General features: G+C 40.9%; 1 protein-coding gene across 1 annotated transcript in view; it reads left to right on the top strand.

The window, feature by feature from the left end:
- LOC135944793 (RNA-binding protein 24-like) overlaps positions 1–22229 on the top strand; it is a 49449-nt gene that overhangs the window by 15278 nt on the left and 11942 nt on the right. The window contains exons 2-3 of the mRNA XM_065491994.1: positions 1588–1726; positions 14112–14169. Of these exons, the coding sequence (XP_065348066.1) occupies positions 1588–1726; positions 14112–14169 (197 nt within the window). The remainder of the gene's footprint in view (positions 1–1587; positions 1727–14111; positions 14170–22229) is intronic.

The raw sequence follows: 22229 nt of genomic DNA, 5'->3' as shown, positions 1-22229 counted from the left end.
TTCTAATTTGCTTACACATTTTTGCTCAATTCGAGCAGAATGAACGAAATTCCAAACCTCCAGCTTATTAGACGAGGTCAAAATGATTCTAATTGTGTGCACATTTAGCAATTCTGACGGTTAGAGCCCATAATTTAGCGATTAAAATATGTATTTGAATAAAAAAACCTGAAATTTCTGTTATTAAATTTAAAATGTTGAGTTTCATGAAAACGGAATTGAAGAGACCACTTTAAAATTTTCCCAGTAGTTTAAAGATATTTTGGGAAGACTTTTGAGGGGCTTTTCCAATTTTTAAAATATTATGTTTTTTTTAAATTACGAAAAACACTTTCGAATATTTTCGTGACATTTAATGACATACATCAATGACCTCAAATTCGATCGGGCATGACGAGAGAATTCCAATACATGCCCTACTTTTGAAAATATATAGTGTACACTTTCTGGAACGAAAATCAAAAGCTCTTTCGTGTAAAATTAATTTCAAACCAGCTTTTTTGAACATGAAATTCTCTAGAATTTGATATGCTGCTTACAATTTTTTTAAATTCCTTGGAAATTAAGTGAATATTATTTTTTAGAAGAGAATCAAAATTTAATTTCTAGGATTCAGCCGTAAAAATGTGGGAAGTAAATTTATTTTTAGCGTATTTTCCTGGTAATTAAAAAGTGCAAAATCATTATCCTACTCTTGAACTTTTAACCACACGAGACGTTAACAAGAAGCCCTTAAGACCACAGTTACACGGCTAATTAATTAGTTAAAGTGGCTCTCGAAGAGCCAATTAAACGGGCAACAAGGCGCGATAATTCGAAGCACGCACGCCCCGTTGAGCAATAACCAAATCCCACGTATATGCTCTGAATTAGCATACATACGCGAGCGTGCGAGACTTTCACACACATAATGGCTGGGTATAGTTTTGCGGTTTTTGAGTTTCAAGGCGCCCGATACATGCTTAAATTGTTAGGAAGAAGAAGAAGAGACGCTTTTTGCGCGACGTCTAAAGCGCGCCGATAACACGGCTGACTCCGGCGAGCGACCTTTCGCCTGGAACCGCTCTTATCAGTCAGTCGAGCCTCGCTTTTAACACACTTGATACTCGGAAATTTACTGCCAAATCAACGTTGCGCTCGAGCTCTATCTTGTACACGTGTTGAAATTTTTTCCTCCTAAATGGAAGTGGGAAATCGGTGATGATAAGATTTATCCGATTTATCTAATTTGCTCATTAGCAAATTTTAAAATCAATTTTCTCAAGCAGATTTAATTAAGATGGGTTGAATTACCAAGTCAACGTCATTGACTAAAAGGCAAAGAGTCAAGTGAATTATTTTATTTAATGACCTAACCAAGTCAACAGCTCGAACGTGCAGTTTTTTACTTTTTATTTTTAGGTCAAAAAAACATGATCTTGTTTTCGGGTTTAATTTCGACGCAATATGAACAACTCTTTGAAGCGGATTTTCTCACAAATTTAAAATAACATATTTAATATCATAAATTATTTCAAAAATAATTTTCCCTCCATTCATCTTCCTGACACACCAAATCAATATTAAAAATGCATATTCTGTCCACAGGTAATTATGGGCGACCGAAGTGCTGCTGAACGAGCCTGCAAAGACCCAAACCCCATCATCGACGGCCGCAAAGCGAACGTCAATTTGGCCATTTTGGGCGCCAAACCGCGAGGCAACGTTACTCCGGGAGACCAGCCAGGTAGGCCTCTTTCAATATTTTCAAAGCGTGTCATCGGTGGCTGAAATTCGCTTTTCCGTGCGAGCGGTGAGAAGAGCAGCGGGCAGGATGCCGTGGCCGTGTGTTATTATCCTATATTTTTCAACATCCTCCCTCTCTCTTTCTCTCTCAGCGCGGTTGCGATGGCTTGTTCTCTCTCGTCCGTCGAGCCCGCATTTCCCGTGCCATCGAGCAAATATTTCCATGATAATGATTCGCCAGGCCGTGCACGTGAAGCGCAAATGAATTTTCGCCGCGAGCCAAATGACATACTCCGCCAAATTTCGATTATTGCAGCATGGTTTTTATTCGGGAGCGAAAGCCAAAACACCAAAATCCTTTTTCGGAGCTTGTTAAAAACAATGCATGGCAATCGCAAAAAAAATCAAGTGCTTAGTATTGCCAGGCGGCTTATCCCAACATATGGGATTTTATTTTTTCCAGAAAATATCAGACATTTTTACCAAATTTTTCCGGAAACACTTGAATTTGAACGTTTGGACGTTCAATATTATTATCGTAACTCTATTTTTCATCATGAAAAGTCTCAATCAAAGCTTAAAAATGTATTAAGAAAGTTAAGTTTAAATAATGGTCTGTTATATTAAAAAAATGAAATAGTAAAATATTTGAATAAGTTTTTATGTAAAAACAGGTTTGATAAGGAAATGACGCTGACGCAAAGCAATTTATTTATCAAAAAATGTGTTTCCCTTGTGACTGGTCAAAGTAGGAGAAAACAGATAGAATTTGACACCAATTAATCTGAAATCGTATTTTCTGTAATTATTTATTGAAAACATTTATGTGAATCTGAATTTTTTTCTGAAACAAAATGCACAGCAATATTTTCGCCAATTCCCCGCACGCTGCATTGCCGAACCCCGAAATTAACTCGCTTTTGTAATCACCAATGCGGGATTGAGCATTATTTTTTATAGGTTCGGACGCGAACGAACGAAAAGCTGCTGCTATGGTGATTACACGATTTTTCCGGTACACAGACAATCGACCGCACAACAATGACCCACTCTCACACACGAAGTGATTAATTCCACCCTCTCGGCGGAGCATCGGATATTCGGGCGGCTCTTCCCGGCACACAATGCGCAGAGCAAAAAATTCGTGTATGAATCGCTTTCGCTCCCCCGGCACAACTCTTTCCCTAATTAAACGTCCTAATCCCTTTTTGATTAGCACAATACGACGAGAGCGCAGCGACGAGTGGCCCGTGAACGCAAGCCATTCTCGCAAACTGCGGTCCTTCGAGCGGGATGATCGCAAAGAGATGGGAACAAAGTGCAGCAGCAACAATTGATTACGGTGTGCGGGCGAGTGTTTCGAAAGAACACAAGGTAGGCTAGCCGGCCGGCCGACTACACACAAACACACATTGTATACGTGCAGTGTGTATGTGTATTCCATCAAGATCGATATACATAGAGAGCAAGCAAAGCGAGCCAGATATAATCAGGCCCAGTAGCACACTCGCTCCACTATTTTTCCTGCCGCGCGCTGTTCCTCCAGTTTCATTTTCAGAGGGGGCCTGTGTGTATGTGTATGCTCAGCGCGGTGTGTAGTAGTGACTGACCCGCCAGGGCCGTCTCCCAATCAGGCCTATGCAAATTTTAAAAGCTTATGTGATTTTTATGGACTTAAGAGCACACATTTGCATCCTGATTTCCTTTTTAAAAGCGAATTCAAACCAAATTTCACACACAAAATATTGCTACAACAGATTCTCTTCCGGATTTTTTTTTAATTTGGATGACAAAAATAAATTATTTGGATGTATTCGGCCAAAAATCTGAAAATTAAGGTGCCATGGGAATTTTTGGTATCGGTTACCACGAAAAACATCAAGTGGGGCCGATACATTGTGACGTCATCATCAGCTATCCAGAATGCGCCCCTTCCGTCACTATGATTGCTGTTCCTTGCTGATTGTTTTGTTTAAATTTCATCAAAACGAAGGAAATTCAAACAAGCTGCCCAACAATCACTAAAAATTTACGCAACCTTTTTTGCCGTCTCCTGAGGAGTGATGACGTCACAATCTACTGGCCTCTCTCTTTGTTTGAAAACAACTTTTCATTTTCAGCTTTTTTTGTATTGATAGTTCAAGAATTTTTTATGGCATTCAAATCGTTCAAGATTAATTATCAATTAATAATTAATTTTAGAATATCGAAAAATACATTTCTATCATAGATTTAGCCCTTGATTTTAATTTTTGACAGTGTCAATCGATTCCTGAGGTTGGAATTACATTGGGCAGCCAAATCCTAAGGGCGACAAATCGAAAGTACTTGCTAAAACGTAAAAAACGTTATTTTAGCGATTTTTTGTTTGAATGAACCCAGCAAAATCTGCCAAAAGAACGAAGACGATCAATCAGAGAAGGGAACTCTGTTCTCTTTGATTGACTCTTTGGCATAGCGCTGGTTTAAGATCAAGATAGCAGAGCCCCAGCGATGTGAGTCAAGCAGGAGGTACATCTTCTGTTGGCTTACCTGCCTTTTTGCTTGCGCTGGCTCTCGCTGTGGCACTACCATCGCTACTCCAATAAGCGAATCAGAGCAAAATTCCCTTCCCTGATTGGTCGCCGGCGTTATTATGGCACTTTTGCTCATTTTTGACCGAAAACCACCAAATAACGGTTTTTACGTTTCCATCGATTTTGTGTTGAATTGCCGACCAATTGATTCGTCTGGCCTGCCTAATTTGACCCTCAGAAGTCGATTGGCACTGTCAAATATCAAATTCCCGTTTTACTTTGAACAAATTGATCTTTCTTTCTTTGCAATTTTTTGGCCGTGCATGGACTCTATTTAAATCACGCAATGCAAAGAAGGGAAATGAATTATACCGAATGCAATCAGTCCAATTGTTAACGTCAATCAAGGCCGCTTTTTAAGTTGTCCACGATTTCTATTGTGGCATTTTCCCCTAGCTCTGGAAGTCACCCACCAACTGACAAAGTGCTCCGCTCGCGTATGGAGCTCTAATAAGTGCATTTCAGACGACGAGAGCGCGGCGGTGACGAAAAAGCTCGGGGTCGACAGCTGCAAATATCGGCGGCGGCAATAATTCACCAAGTTGGTCTGGCCCGGCCCATAAACGTAGACACGCCGCCGCCGGTCTATTCACCGAATTCCGTCTCGAATGAACTGTTTATCCAAACGCTAATCCAATTTCGTTGCTCTCTGTGATAATCGAAGGGTTTTGAGGCCCGATTTTTCGCACCCCGCACTCATTTACAATCGGTGTCGGGGGATGCAAATTTTTGCCGGTGCAGCCAGCCACCCCTGTCTGCTTTTAAATTATAACGTATGCACGCGTGGAAGCAGGCGACGGGGATTTTAATCCGCTCGCAAAACTAATTAGGGACAGCACACGCGGGGCGTGTGTTATATATAAGGCCCAAAATAGATGGCACGCAGGATGCAGTTAAAGGGGCCTTGCCAGGATCGGAAACTTGGTAATTGCATCGAGAAATACGATAACGTGTAAGACATAAAATGTGCTCCTATAGGTCGTTCAAAGAGGCTGTGGGTTTAGAGTTTATTATTCGAAGATGAGCTGTTATTGAAAAATGCTTTGAAAATATTTTTGTTTGCTGCTTTTGTGGTGTAAGAAAAATGGCAGTGTCTTATCTACCATAAGTAGTGAGTTACTGCCAAAACTGTTTCTGCAAAGCTATTAAAATAGGAGGGGTGGAGTAAATTGTGAAATTGCCATAAAATCCACTAATAAAGCAATTTAACGTATATGGGACTGATTCAACCTGTTGAGTGTGAATTTCCTAAAAAAAAATCGTGAGTTTGGAATGAAAGTGGATGTACTTTTTTCTGTGCACTGATGCACACCTGTTTAACACCGAAATGAGCACTAATCAATGAAATTAATCCTTACAGGGATTGGTTTATGCATTGGCAACGAGGATTTTCAGGGATTACCACTTTGAAAGCCTAAATAACGTCAAAGAATTGACCAACCTTGAAAATTTGTATGTATTTGCTCGAAAATAGGTATAAACGGAGCTCAAATAGACCAAATAAAAATCCCCTTCTTTTTCGTAAAAAATACATCAAAATTCCCAATACAAAATGTTGGTACCGAAAAATTGCGGAGGAGTATCATCTGTGTGGCCAACAAAGACCCGCCAAAAACAGCTCAGCGTCAGTCACGTGCGTGGGACACCAGTATAAAAATCAGCGCATTCGCCGGGGGCCGATTGGAGATTTAGTGCTGGCTGGTCCAAATCGAGAGATGATGAGCTCGCGAGATTGAGTCTCGCTGGGCGCGCTAGCCGCCTGCGCTAGACAAATAATCCGTGCATTGTAATGATAGTGTATATAAAGTACCGAACACACACACACACACACATACGAGATGCAGGCTGTGCGCGTGTGAGCCAAGAATAACCCAAATTAGAGAGCGCAACCCCCGGCGCTGGATCGCAGCTGTTGTGAGCTTTTCTGTGGTAAATCTCCTTTTGCTTAAACACACACACACACACACATACACACGCATTTTTATATCTCTCTCGGCCGCGTGCTGAACGCGCCATTAGTGCCCGAAAGAAAAATGAATGCGTCGCTCCGCTCTCTGGTGCGCGGCGGGAAAATAGAGAGGCCTTCAAAGAAAACAATTTCGCCCCGCGCCTAAACGCACGGCAGCCGGCACCGCGCTGCGCCACATCACATTTTTTATGGGCAGCATGCACTTTTCGCCTCCGTTATTCATCTCGCCCTTGATGGCTCACTTACTGCCGACGAAATGTTTACGACCGCCGTCACCTGGGTACTTCCGACCCGCATGGACCTTTTTTCCTATTAATTTGAGATTTTAATTGAAAATGAGAAGATCGATGCTCGGGAAACACCGCTTCTAAAACGCAAAATTCAAATTCAATTACAATTGCATAATTTAAAGAAAAAAACTTCAAGAAATACAAATAAAACTAATTTATATTTAGTTTTTAGGGGTGTTAACAGCAATAGTCCTGCAAAACTGCAAAATATAGACTTGTTTTACTAAATAAAAACACTTTTCGGCCACCATGAGGCCACTTCATCATTTTTAAACGTCAAAAGGCTAGTTGAAATGTGTGCAACTTTTGTATTTGCAACGCAAAAATAATAGGTACGATTGTAGAAACATAAAAAAGGGCTCTTTTAATATGATTTTAGACCAGCTAACCTTTTTTCCGCTATTCATATTCCAAAATGAAAATCTTGAGAAGAAAATCAAGATTTCAAAGCAAATCGGTGATTTTTATCCGCATTTTCTTACAATAGTATATTTTGGTCTTTTCCTTCAAACATATTAATTTTAAGGCATGATTTTAATACAGCTGTCACAATCTTTATTAATTTGCTATTAAATAAAAATCCTTAGAGAAAATACTACGTAATAATTTCTACGTATATTATAAGAAGTAAATTTTTCCCGTTATTTAATTTCATATATAAAAAAATGATCTCCATCCGTCACGAGCACAATAAGAAATTGATGCCAAACAAATTTGACGTGTGGACCCTCTCATTGATGGACCTCTCAAGTTGACATTGAGGAAAATATTCCCTTTAAAGAGATTAAGTTTGAAAAAGCTGTCGTCTAACAACAGTACAAATAGGTTAGATACCTGGAAAGTGAGCTGCAAGCCCCAAAATTGAACAATAACAACACGCCACAAAAGCCGACATATGCTGTCAAAACGCATGGAGTGCGAGTAGCGGAGGAAGGTGCGTGCCTTTGCTCTCGAAACTGACAATAGGGGGATTACGCACGAGATTTGACGGACAGGTGAGGCTGCGCTGCCCCTCCAGAAGTCAATATGTATATTTTGCATACGGGACAAACGGGCTCGTTATCAGTTTTAAACGCCGGATTTGCAGTGGCCGCGGCGCAGACTTGAGTGACGTGCGCGCGCGAGAGGTGTTTGTGCGCGAGACGAGAGACGAGAGCAGCGCAGCATCTTTTTGTGTGCACACGTTTGCGTCGGCTATGTGATTGCAGCTATTTTGGTCTGCGCCGCGGATTTCGGCCGCTCGCGCCGCTTCTTTCCACATTGCGGCCGCCACACCGGCAATGTAGGACGACGCCGCCGACCATGTCGTGTTGTCCAATAATAAAAAAGAAATGCCCCATCGAGGGCTGTGCCAAATGAATAAACCGCCTCAATTCCGATTGAAAGAGGTTGGAATTTACACAGCTCCATTTTTTATTAAAAAAATAAATTTACAACAATAAAATTGAGAGCTCACTCAGAATTAAGTCTCAAAATAATTTAAATTACTAGGGCTGTGAATTATAGAGAGTAGATAATTTTTTCTGAGCTTCCAATCAACAAGGGATTATCAACCAAACGCGATTCATGCAATTTAGAGCTTATTTAAAAAATTCTGGAACCGTTTAATTATAGTTATACATGATCTTTTTTTCCAAATTTTAAATTTTCAGGTAGATTTTTCTGCCAATAAAATTTCTTACCAATTTTCCTGTCCAAAATAAAAATTTATTTTTATATTAAAAATAATTTACATCTGAAAGTTACTTCAACCAAACATTTTATAACAAAAAAAAAAATATCAGACGCGACTTTGTTTTCATAAGCCCCGACGCAATTCTGTTGCGTAGACACATAACAAACAACGTGTTGGATGCTGTCGTCACAAGCTGGCGCGGACAAACGTGCAAATATAGCGGCGAGTCTCTCTTTCACTCTGTGCGTGTGTGTATTTTTAAGAGCGGCCGCCTGCACAATTGTTTGGCACGCACTTGGACCGGCGTATGCTGATGAAATTCGGCCGCGAATTCGCGGATATGATTTTTCGCACCGGGCAAACGAGAACAGCTGCAGCGGCGTGAGAGCACTTTATTACAGCCGCTTTTGGAGGACGCAGCAGCTCTAGTTTCTATGCGGGGAAAATATAAAATGGCTGCAATAGAGTGAATTGCAAAATTTCTATGCGTCAGACGCAAACGAAAAAATTTGCTCTGCTCAAAAATGAATTTATTAAAAATATTTATTTGTTTTTCGCCGACAAGTTGACATTAAACACCTTTTCCTTCGCGGGGAAAATTGTAAATTTATATTTAGTTTAGAATTTTAAATTTGTATGCTTCAAATTTTAAACTGGATCTTTTCATAGGTCAAAATGTTCTGTTTTGGCAATTAATGATATTTTAAATCAGTCATTCGCTCCATTGTTCCGGAGTTAACATAGGATCGGAGTTTTTGAACTCTCCCTACGATAATAATTCAATAGAAAGCTTTAAAAAATATTGATTTTAAATATTTAAACTCCTTACAGATAAAAATGGTCAAATCGAGAACTTATATAAAATATTTCAAAGTTAAAATTTCGTTATTAACTTTTTCCTACACAAATCAATTTTAAGACCCGATTAAAAAGAAGAATTTCGTAATTCCTGAATATTTGATGCAATAAAAATCATAGACGCATAAATAAATAATTTTTTGCTCAGTAATTGCTTTTCATATATTATCCTCTTCAATATTACATTTTTGCTGTAACGGTAGAGGAGCCAGCACATGAAAATCAATTCGGTCTGGCGGCCTGTGGCGTGGGCGAAAAACGCGTTGGAGAAGAAATGAATGAGCACATTTTGTTGCGGGGCCGGAGGGTCTCTTGTCCAGGCAGGACGCTGCTCGGCCTCGTGTGTGCGCACTCGCTCGTTCAATATACACACACACGTCATATTATAAAATGCACACTAGCGTGACGTGTGGGTCGGCCTCCAAAACGAAAAGTATTGCAAGACATGCACCCTCGGCCGCCGTTGCTGCTGCTGCTGAAATAATGAATCGAGCAGCACACGCGTCGCATTGTTTTTCGTCTTGCCGCTTCCTCCCCCGAGCAGCGGGCGCAAAAAATGCCCCCGCATGCACTTTGTTCTCTTGTCGATGCTCATTAGCGGAAATCGGCCATTTTAGGTGGATTTCCTCACCGTTTCCGTGACGTGACCAATCTTGACGGACGATCTAATTATCATTTAATGCGAGCAGCACGTTCCTCGCCACCGCGGAACATTCCACGCGCGCGTCCTGCATAAATTTGCAGCCCCCGTGCGGCTCGTCGGTACTGAGGTGATGGATTATTTATTTGTTTAACCAAGAGCCGCGCAACTTGTGCCGCCGTCCTATTCTATTCGGAAGGGAAAAACGCTAATTACAACTTGTTCCACACCCCGCAGACACTGACGGGCAGTTAATAAATTGGATTGGAACGAAATAATTCAGAAGAATCATTTGTGTTTCTATTTAAAGCGTTTTCTAAGGTGCTGAGTGGATTTTTCAAATGCCTCTCTTGGACTGGGGAAAATCGTGATTTATTTCTCTAAAGGATAATTTATTTCTCAAGCCATACAATACCGTTAAATAGATTGTAAAGAGACTTATTGAAATCAGACACAGAAAATTACTTTTAAGGCCTGCAATTTTTTTAAAAAAAATCAGTAGGGTGGGGAATTTAAGACGAGTGAAAATTTTTCCTGAGGCTCAAAAGAATTCAGGCTTTTGAACCAACAATCAAAAGAGGACCTTGCTACAGTTCAAATTCTAATTTTTCTGATTTCCTCTAAAATTTACAGTGCTTGGCCATAAGATTTTGATCAATCTAACGGTGCGCGAAAATTTTTGGGGAAACTGTCTGTTGAGAAATAAAAATTTCAAGTAGAGAAACAGCCCTCGTCCTCACCATAACTAACTTTGCAGACGCTTTACTAAAAAATTTACAGTGCTACGGAGATAAATTTTGGCCTTTACGCATTGGGAAAAGGAGTTTCTGGGGTTTTTCAGTATCAATCTTTTTAATTGAATTAGTTGACAACTTGCCAACAAAGTAGTTCTTTCGACCTACGCACTAACACATATATTTTTTAAATTCGCAACTTCTTGGCAACTCAGACAATGTTGTTCACGGACAGAGGCTTTGATTTTGAAAAATCACTGACAATGAGAGCTGTGTATCCAAAAATGACCATTAGGAATTAATGTATAGGCAAAGTGCTGCTCCAAGATGCTGCGCGGTTAGCCTAAGCATGTCGTGAACAGGCGCACTGCTCCTTCTCATTTCCAGTCTGCTGAAAGCGTCTGCTGAATCACGCCGCTCGATTTAAGCTCCAACAAATCATTTCTTTTCGCGCAGCTCCTTCTCGCTCCAACTCTAACTAAATATAGATTTAAATATACACGCGCGCGTACATCACCGAGCACATAAATAAAAAGCGCGCCCGCACGGCCACGCCGCCACTTTTTCTCTCGTTCTCGACGAACCGCGAAAAATTTAGAGAAGAGAGGAAACGCCGAGTCATTAGGCCTCAGCAGAATTCATTTCTGCAATTTTTAGAGCCGCCACCTCCGGGGTGATTGTCCAGCGCAGCGGATGCGCCGGCGGACCCTAAAAATGTGACACCGGCACGCACCCAATTTGCCGAGCTGATAAGTGAAATAATGACCGCCATTCGCATTAAGGCCAACCAACCTTGAAACTGTAGATTTTTCTTTCCTCCTCCGATACCAACACCTTTTCCAGCAGCGAAAGACAAAGGGAGTTTTTATCGCCAGGCCTTGGGCCACCACCAAGGAAGGCAATTAAACACTTTTCTCCGCCGATTTGGGACCTGCATGAAAATTTCACGTCGAACACGTGCACTTTCCGACTGACGTGGACGACCGTCCGAAGACCACGTCAGGTCCGTGCGTGCCCGCTGCGTCCACCAACTGATAATTAATAAGTCACAACGCAATCTCGTTTCCTTTCCCCTTATCTCAGCTGATTTTATGGCTGCCTGCGTTTCCTTTTTCACTCTCGACCTTCTATTTACGACTTTTGACACAAAATTTTTTGACGCACTTGAGATAATTATTTAATTATCTTGGTCGAATTCAAAGAATGATTATTTTTCCTTTTTTAATGGTGAGCATGTTATTAAATAAAATTATATGAAGCAAAAGCTTTTTACTCGTAAAGGGTTGGATATTTAAGCCAATGTTTCGACAGGAAGGATGTCGATTTTTAAATAATTTCTGCATCTAGATATTCTAAAAAGAGCAAGTCAGATGGTTTCTCTGTCGAATTCCGGTTATTTGCGATGAGAATTAGTCGAAATTGGGAAATTGTGTTGGTCCTAAGCGTGACCCACGCTCGTATAGGAAGCCAGCAATTGACTGAATTGCTCGGCAGAATAAAACATCTATTGAAATTCCAGTTGAAGAATATGAATACATATATATGATGAATAACATCGGATTCCATCCTCGTTGGCTAAAAACTTCACAAAGCGACCGCAGTACAAAATAAACAGATTTAAAAAAATGTGGGATATGTCTCTAAACATTTTTACCGCAGTGCAAATTTACCCTCGGTTTAAAACGTACCTACCCTACATATAATATCATTCCCCTTTCCAACAAGTTTAAGCGTCTTGAGTGTTGACAGTTGACATCTTTACTTTGGTCTTTGCTCTATTATTAAATAATTATCTCTACCTGTTGCACAAAGAGCTGAGTTAGAGACGTCTTTGAATGCCTTTCAACCATCGAAAAAAGCAGCAAATTCATGCGAATTTGGAGGATTGTCGGCTGATTAGGCTGGAGAGTCGAATGGGTTGCCTCGGCGGCGCGTAAAGGCAATTAACGGGCGCGCACTCGTCGCGCGTAAACACGCTATTTTAGGCAGGTTTATTTTTATTTCCTCAGCTATTTCTTGATTAGGAGGGTGGCGAACCCGTCGGCAGGCCCGCGACCGGAGCCGAAATCGTGTGTGTTGTCGTGCGGCGCGGCGGGCATTAAATTAAGTAGCGCCAACTGCACCTCCTCCTCCCACAGGGTTGATGGGCAACATTAGTCGCCATATTGGAGCGAGGCCAGATATCGCACGGCTGCGGTGACATATAAGGACCGTCTCTGCCGCCGCAACCACGTGCGAGGAGTCCCGGGCCGTTGCCGCCGCCGCCGCCACCGGGGGCAGGTGGATGGCATCAACGCAGCAGCAGCCGCCGCCGCCCGAAAAAAATTATTGGAGATGAATGAAGCAGAGTGCTTGAAAAGTTTATCGACTCACTTGACGCGCGTTGAGCGGTTCAGTATGCGACTCGCGCCACTCGTTAAATGCGTTGTAAAAAGCTGGAGATTTATGCGAGCTGCATAGATAATGAGAGGCTTATAAGCGCTCGCCCCCCACAACCCACGACACGCCGGCCTAATGACTCTGAGATTATTCCCGCGATCCGTTTTGATTGAGATTCAATTACATAATTGACCAGAACAGCTGATCCAGCTGATTGCTTTTCTCTACACAGGTGCTGAGCGTTAAATAATATCTCTGAAACGGAGAAGTGGACACGAATGTGGTTACGATAGGGAGGGGAAATTCCTAAGAGCAAAAGTATATTCAAGATCGAATTCTTGCAAGGATGCGAAAAGTTGTATTTTGTTAGTGAATTCAATGGGGTAACCATTTTTGTAAGCTCCCAAGAAATGAAATGCACATGGTTCGTTAATTTTGCAATGCGAAATATGCACCATTGGTTTTATACACCCAAAAAACAGAAAATATAAAGAATTTTGGTGTTTTTCTCGTTTTTTCCGAATTTGATAAAAAAATGTTCATATTTCGCGACCTATAAAACAGAGAGAAATTAAATTTTATTAAATATTTTGTGAGACCATGGTACTGAAGTTTATTTTTCCATTTTAATTTTAGTTCAGCCATCATCAAATAATTATGAGTAATTGCGAAAAAAACACATTTTTTGCAATCCACTGGTTTAAAAAACACGGTAAAGCGAGCAACCAATATGGAAGATGCGACGATTTCCCTTCGTTGAAGTTCCTTGTGTGTTAGCGCGGATTAATCTTTGGAAGATTTTCCATTCACCTATGAATGTGGATTAAAACAGGGCAACAATTGAAAACTATTAATTATAATTGTTGGCTAAAATTAGCAACTGATCAAATTTTTGGATATAACAATTACATATTTGTTCTGCAATTTGTAATAGTCAAAAGAGTACCTCATCACAATTTAAATTCAAATTTTGCCGTTTTTTATCTCTCCTCTTGAAATCTATCCAACGGTTTATGCCATGCACCTTTTACTGTGAAACAAAATAAGATTTCAAGTATAGGGAAACGGTGCTCAAACGGTGTTAAACTTTTTGCAGCAACTTTTCCCAAAATTTTACAGCGCTGCGTAGGTCATTATGGGCTCCGACTGATTTATTGAGGATTTTAGTTTATTTGTATTGCCTTAAAGTATTTCAGTTTTAAAATGTCTCTATGAAGGAAAATTTGACGAATTAAAAACTAAATTTTCTTTTTTGTGTGTTGCAGGATTTTCCTTTGCTGGACTGAGGGCAGGATACCAGGCGGTACTTCCAGGGCAATACGGGTGAGCCTTACTCCGTCCGCTTGAATTACCTTTATTCCGATCTACTTCCGGTCGCATCTAACACCCATTTTCTCATGCATACACATTCGCCAATGCCAACCCACATCGCCGAGCAACGCGGAAGCTTTTTGGCATCACTCTGCTCACTCCACCCCGGCTAGGTTTTCTTCGTCCCCCTACCCCCTTCCCCTGGAGAAGTTTGCAAAAAAGACATATATATACACATACACATGAACACGCACGATAAGGAGGAAATTGGGCCTGCTGCATATGCTTTTCGCCGGCGAGCAGGAATAACAAACGCAGTCTGTCCTCGGACGGGCCTGTTTGTTTTGGCTAAACTGACTTAATGACGGTGCTTTATGATGATGAGCTGTTAAATATTATTCCAAACACACATTTCCCCACTTCGCCGACTCACACTCTCATGACACACACACCTTACGCACTTTCCTGCTTTTCTGTTTCTGCCGCTCGCGTTTATTATCTGCGAGCGTCTGATTAAATATGCATCGTCGTCATCGTCGTCGCGGCCGAGCAGCGCTGGGGGAAGTTTTCAATTCGAGATGGCCGACAGATTAGCTCTGAGTGACTGCTGCTGGCGGCTGCACTGGATGCGGAGGCAGATGTCGGTTTAGAATTATAAAAACGTGGCACAGGAAAACAGCTGTGGATTGCTCGGTGCATAAATTCTTGTTTTAATTACATGTGTGCTCAAGCTGCAGATTGGGCTTTCGCTCGACTTCCTCGGCCAAATTTAATCTCTTCTGGCGTTCGTATTGCCAAAATTAAGTATTGGGAAATAGTGAATATTCCTGAAAATGCGGGGCCGATAGTGATTCATTTTTAATTTTACTGATTTTTTTTCTCAATTTATTCGGATAACTGTTACAAAATTAGCACTAATAATTAAATTTGAAACTAATCAAAAAGATGAAGATGAAACTTATTTATTTCCTTAAAAAAATAAATTTGGCCCAAAGTAAAATAAAATGATCAATTTGACTTGTGCACTACAGGATCAAATTACAAACTTTTTGCATTATGTATAAGATATAAAAGATTTTTATCTCCTTTTAGAAAATAAGCCACATGGTGCCTCTCACCAGAAACACAACCCGGTGGTAAAAAAGCTTACGCTTACGCTGATTATACGAGTGGCCCCCGTTTAAAATTAATTTGATTCTGCGAGCACAGGCGACGAGAGACGCGGACGCGTATGTACGGACGGGGGATTCGTTCGTCGCCGCTGCTGTGGTTTCCGAGCGGGGACATGAGCTAATACAGTGTCATATTACCCGCAGTTGTGTAGGATGTGAAAAAGCTGCTGGCTTGGGCTGGCTCGTCATGTGGCTTACTGGCCGAAATTAGACAACGGAATATATATATAAATATATACACGCACACATTTCGCGCGCGCGAGCGTCTGATTTGCATAGTGACACGCGCGCGAGACTTTGCACGCTCCAGCGGCGTTTCGAGAGAAAGAAACAGCCCTGCTGCTGCTGCTGCTTCTGCTGTGAAGTGTCCCCTCGAAGAATTATCGCATCGCCCGATGGCTTTGAAACCGAAAACGAGTCCCCAGTATTTTCGGCTGGAAACCGAGCGAAACGGCAGGCGGAACAAATTTCTGTTTTGTTTTCTCGACTGTTGCCGCCGACGCCGAGTTTGTTCTCTTTAGCTATAGGTGTTAAACATACACATATTAACGCGAGAAATTCCGTGCGAAACAACGAAGCCGCAAAAGTCGAACAAGCTGTTCGCGCCAACGACTTTGTGCCCGCTCGCTGCAGGTGTACTGTTTCGCACCCCGCAACTTTGCTTTTGTCTAGGATGCTCGGCCAAAGAGCTATGTGGCAACTTTTGCCGAGTTTACCTCGCCGGGAGAATTTCTAGGCAAGCTAAAAGGCAAATTATGTTATACGGCATTTAGTTATTCTGTCCCTTGTTTGCACAAAATGAATAGTTGGAAAGGGGCCTCAACCGCATGGAAACAATGTTTTTAAAACAAAAACTTCAAACCCTTCAAATATAGTTAATACAACAATTCTCAAGCAGTAAAACCATTTTGAGAAATTTAAAAACTGAAATAATTACTATGAATTTACGAAAAATTTCAAGCTGGTGCGAAAGAGATCAGGGAAAATATGAATTTTTGTTTTGTTTTCAATGAAAAATATGTAATGGCAAACAATACACAATTAATTTCAAATTGTCTTCTGCATTGCAAAAATTATTTCATGCCAAAATTTCCAACTAATTTGCTTCATTTGAGAACACGGGGATTCCTCGCCCAATTTTCTTCTTTAAAATTGTTTCGAATAACGTAAGGATTTTCTGGCTTGTTAGTTTTGTAGAAGAGGAAATTTTTGTCGCTGGGAAGGCGAGTGTTGGGTTTCACAAAATTGCGTCTCCCGGCCTCTTTTTGATTTGTGCGCTCATAAATGGGAGCAGTCAATCGTTTCCCACGGCTAGCGAGGCAACATCCTCTGCAGGTTGCGACTATGGTGATTTATTTAGGTCTGACAGGCCAAAACGAACTGAAAATGTGCAACATAGTAATTTTTCCCTCATACATTTTCACTTATTTAAAATTATTGTTATTTTGAAAACAGTAATTTTAAAATTCATCTGGATTGATAAAGGGCAAAAATTATAGTAATTTTGATAGTGTACCACAGTTAACAGTTCATCATATTTTTAGTTAGAATACTAATCCAAAAAAATATGCAAGAATCATGCTAGGAAAAAGTTTGTACCAGATTTTGCTGCATTTCTCGAAAAAATAAACGGTTAGTCAATGATTTTTGCTTTGATATCGATCTGTCTCATCGCGATTTATCCAACGATGTGCGAATTATGAGATCAATTTCCTTTCAAGCGATTAAACCATTATTTTCAATGAGAACAGCGATCGCCGCTTGATTAGCATGCAAACTTTGCATCCGTTTTTCTCAAAAACGTGGAGAAAATTCCGAAATTTTGGTGAATTCAAAATTTTGCTGCACATATTCACTTTAACAATAATGATTTTTAAAGGGTTTTTAAATTATTAATTTTTGCTGGTAATTTTCCGCGATACTTCCTGCCTTTTTGTCCGTCTCCCCGCAAATTACCCATATATGCATGGCATAAAGCTGCTTGAGTTCTTTCTCCTGGGTGTATGCGCAGAGAAGGAGCACCTCTTTGTGCGATGCCGTGAGAGACAAAAAAGCGAGGCAGAGACCGATTCCGCTTTGAGTACTGTTGTGACACCCCGGGCACAAAAGAAGGCCAGCGGTGGAAAGTGTCAAAGGCAGGGGGCCGCTGCATTCATTATTTTATTACTCCCGCGTGGAGAATCACACCGTCGTCGAAATCACCTCTTCCTCTCTTTCACTCAATCAGCCCAGGGCGGTGAAAAATAGTACACTTGCGTTCAGGGTGGTCGTCCCAAAAGATTTCAAAAGATATAATAAAAATAAAATAAGTAGTGCCGCCGGCGATCCGGTTTCGGAACGAAACTAACTCTTAAACGTCGAAGCCAACTGAACTAAATTTAGAAAGCAGATCAATATCCATTCGTTTCTTCTTAAATTTCCCTGTTGTGAAATGTGATTTTTGTCATATGAATTTGCAGTGATATTATGCATAAAAATAGAACAGTCGAAGAGTTTTTAGATTTTTAACATTTTAATTACTATTACGTCTTAATAGGCAGCAAAGGTTCGAAATTAATTAAAAAAAAATTCAAAGACCTGCCATGCCTAGAACAAGAGTTTTTTCGAGGGAAAATTATCAACATCTCATAGAAATTAACATGGGGAGCGCATCAAAATGTTTTCTTTCAACCAGATGATTGTTTCAAAAACATGAATTTCCTTGCCTCTAAGGTAAAATCTCCGTAATCAGTGGTCAGCGAGTTATGCACTATCGAAACCCGATCTATTTTCACGCGGAGGAGAACGCAGATATTCTGATTGGCCAGCGGTGGTATACATTATATGGTTGGCCAATCAGAACATCCGTGTCCTCCGCTGCGCAAAAATAGATCGCTTTTCGATAGCGTATCACTCGCTGACCACTCACAACTGGGAATTAACCTCAAAGGGAAGGAAATTTCTACTTTTAAACTATCTTCTGGTCAATAGAAAACATAAAAAATTATTAGATCAATTAGATTGCTTCCCTTATTAGTGAAATTTTTCACCTTTTGGCCAACCAAACCATTCTATGAGGATTAAAATAAGATTGCAATACATTTGCCGAAATTCAATTTCTATTAAAACGGAAGAATTCGTTGTGCCTTTTTAAGAATGCAGAGTAAATAAAATTTATTTTAAAATATTTCACTTTCACTGTTTTTCACATCCCCGGCTGATCCACTTTCCGAAATGGCCGGCTTCCTCGCTTGTTTCTCTTTTTGTCGTGCTCATTATTGTTATTAGCATAAAGCGGCAGGCAGGCAGGCAGGCTGGATGGCTGGCCGCGTCCCCCGGTGGAATACACACTACTTTGTGAGCGCGGGGTGCACCATATGTTTACACGCTTGCCTGAGCCGGGCCCACCGCCGCACATGTCATGCGTCGAGCGGAAGGCCCGTGCGACCACGCACGCATTATGCTTCGTCCGTTTGAGCGCCGCGCGTTCATTGCACCCCGCCCTGCCGCGCTGCCGGCCGCCGCGGCCACTTTTCAGCCTTCCATTCCGTTTCACGCCACCTTTTATTTTGCGAATGCCAAACGCGAAAATCGAAACTGATTTGTGATAAATATGCGCTCGGCCTGGTTTGATTTTGCAGCTGCTGGACAGCACGGACAAGTAGTTGTTGCTCTCGCGATTTTTACTTGATAGCCGCTGCTGTAATGATGAATTGAAATCGACATTCAAGCTTTCAAACGGCAGCTGCCGTCTCTTTTGTGACTTGTTTTTAAACTTTTAAAGTTTCCCATTCGAAAATAGATCGTGAGTACCCTTGACTCGGACTGTAATTATCCCGCGAAAAGAAAAAACCATGACGTTATTGGCAAAGACAGCCGTCACTCGCGGTCAGATTTTTTTTAAAAAAGAAGTAACGAAAATTATTGCACGCATGTGTTACGCGTTTCTGACTGTTCGCTTTTAATTTTGATGAAAACTAGCTGAAATCCATATTGGGCTCTAGATTTAGGAAGAGGATTTTTCATTGTCCAGATAAAATACCGATTATTTGAAATAGTGATGTCTTGTTATGTTCTACTCCGAAATGAAAATTTAATGAGTTTTCTGGATTTGAATTATAAACAATTTTATTTAAAAAATATTTTGATAGCATCATGTTTCCCTTGCTTGGAATATTTTTCGATACCGAATATCTGCCGAACATTTTTTTTTAAATCGCATCACAAAATAAAATTTTCCGCTCCTCCAGGAGAAATTTTCTTTTCCGAAAAATATTTCTGAAATATATTTATTGTTTTTTTCATTGTAGAACACTAGAAATCTATTTTAAAGGCAACCCTTAATTTTACACGCACAGCTCTGCCGGTAAAAATGTATTTTTTCGTACATCTGCCCGAATAATCAACCCTTTTCAAAATTTATGAACTGCAGCATGGACAATCGTGTTTTATTGCCCGGCCGAAAATAATAAAATCGTCACGCAGCAGCTGATGGCGTCGCTGTCCCTCGGCTGCCTTTCAGATCATTCACCCTGATTTCGAGTGCCATATTGTCAGCCGGTTTTTTATATAGAGTTTGCGGACTTATCGTAACGCAGCCAGTGCGTTTTACACGTACACAAACAATAATTATTGCAGTTAATATGGAAGACAGGAAATCGAACTTGCATCTGCCGCAGTCCGCGTGCGATTCGCCGATAAAAATTGCACACCGGAATGAGGAAAATAACACGTCACCCTGTGAAAATTTAATGACACCAATTATAAAGCTGCTGATGGAATCGAAACGACTTTGTCAACCGGTGGTTTTTCTCGACTTTTTTGTGCTGTCTAGTCAGTGCCGGGGCTTTATCTGTGAGCATTCGATTGATAGCAAAGCGAGACAAACGGGGAGGGGAGATTAACGTGGCAAATACACCCCTTCGAGCGAGTTGTTCCATCTTTGTGCTGGCGGGGGATCATCTTCAGTGTACCCAGGAGAAGCGAAAATAAATAGTCAAATATTTGATTGCTCGCGCGCTATCTAGCTATCACAACTTTGGCAGCTAGCTCTCAAAGAGAAAGGCAAACAGCGCGAGAAAGAATCATCACTGCGTTCGAGCAGGCGAGAGGAATGGAATAAAAAAGCAGCCAGCGTATGTGTGTGTTGAATTTACGCCCCGTGCGTCTGCAGCACCAAACTCCAACATCAAACACGTTTTCCAAGGCTGCCGCAGCGCCAATATTATATATATAACACTCACTCGCTCGCTCACGAGATTTTTTGCTCTGCTTTCTTTCATCTCGAGACTTCCCCCTCATTTTGCCGATTCGTCAGCGCGAAGGGCTTCCTCCTGGTGATTGTGTTCAATCGGACGTTTCGTAAATTCCTTTTGTGGCGAGCACATTTTTTTTATCATCCGCCGTTTGTTTGCTTCTCTGGAAGCCGGAAAACACTGAACCAAAGAGCTTGCTACTTTCCTTTCGGGCCTGTGCAAATGTTTGCCCAGTGAAACCGAAATTTCTTCTGCTCTGCGCACCACTTTGCTCAATTCAATGAGATTTGCAAACACGCAAACAGAGATTTCTCGCACCACGTGTTTTTCTGAAGCAAGAGAAGCAGAAAAAGGTGAAAATGGAAAATGAATTTAAAGGGGTAGTTTTTGAAGGGAATTTTAAAAACTCTGAAAGTTAAAATATGACTTGGAATTTTTTAAATTGGCAAACAAGCGTTGGACAAAGGGATCAGCCATTACATTGTGTCCGCATGGCACAGAAATCGATAAATCGTAAATTGCACAGTGAGTGTTGGGCTGCTTTGTGAATTTTCTACTATTTGTTGCCCGTGCCATTTAAACTACATAATCGGCAAGGAACAACAATCAGGGCAGCAAAAGTGGCGTGTCCTAAACAACTGAAAATGACGTCACAATGTAATGGCCGCTCCCTTTGTCCATAACTTGACGGCAAAAACGTCCAATATGTAACTCTTAAAATTTCAATGACCCTTGAATTTTTTGCTGGACTTAAAAAATTATTTTTATTTTTTCATCCGTGTCTTTTAAAGGCCCCTGAATTGAATGGTTGACACAATTCGTAATTATTAAAATAAATTTTGGCTTGATTGTCAGATTACCGAAATGTCTGAACTTTTGTATAGATGTGAAACGTTTTAATCAATTTTTTTCTATAAAATGCCGTCAACCATTCAACTCAGGAGGTCTTTAATATCAATTCTCAAAGTCAAATTTAATAATAAAAAATAGAGCTGCATTATGAAATTTCTGCGAATATTATACGGCAAATATATCTTCGAAGTTTCCAACACATTCACAAAAACACACACACGAACACGCAGACACGCCCCAATCCCCCAAACACCCTCATCAAGCATCATTCACGTTCCAGGACCCCCTATGAAAAGAAAAGAAAACTGAGCACCGCGCCCGCAAATTGAATCATATTGACATTGATTTTCTGCATTTAGCGGATGAGAGGCGATTGCGGTGGTTGGTTGGCGAGCGGTCTAACATTCGCAGCCTCGTTCAATCCGCACTTTTTCCCACTCGATCCAAGCGGAAATAAATACATGTGAGCCAGTTTGCCAAACAGGGTTGGTTGCAGAGTGGAGTGACTTATTTATTCTTACTTTCAATTGATGGCCTCGATTTTGTGCTCGTGTGAACAAAAAAACTACAAATCACGCTCCCAGACACACCTGACAACAAAACCGAACGCGCGGGCATTATTTCTTCTCGATCAGAACCGTTTTTCGATTTCATTCGGGTCAAACTGTTGTAAAAAAAAGAGGACTGTTGCATTCTTGGCAGGAAAATGAATAACAAGATTTATATTGCGTATTTATGCGACTTGCTTTTAAGGTTTTTCTCGTGTAATAGAGGCATAAATAGTGCGCCTAAATTAGGAGAGCCATTTAAAAGA

The sequence above is a fragment of the Cloeon dipterum genome, chromosome 4 (assembly GCF_949628265.1).
Source record: "Cloeon dipterum chromosome 4, ieCloDipt1.1, whole genome shotgun sequence".
NCBI lineage: Eukaryota > Metazoa > Arthropoda > Insecta > Ephemeroptera > Baetidae > Cloeon > Cloeon dipterum.
Note: the sequence above shows the minus strand (reverse complement) of the source record. Positions and strands in the feature narration are given on the sequence as shown.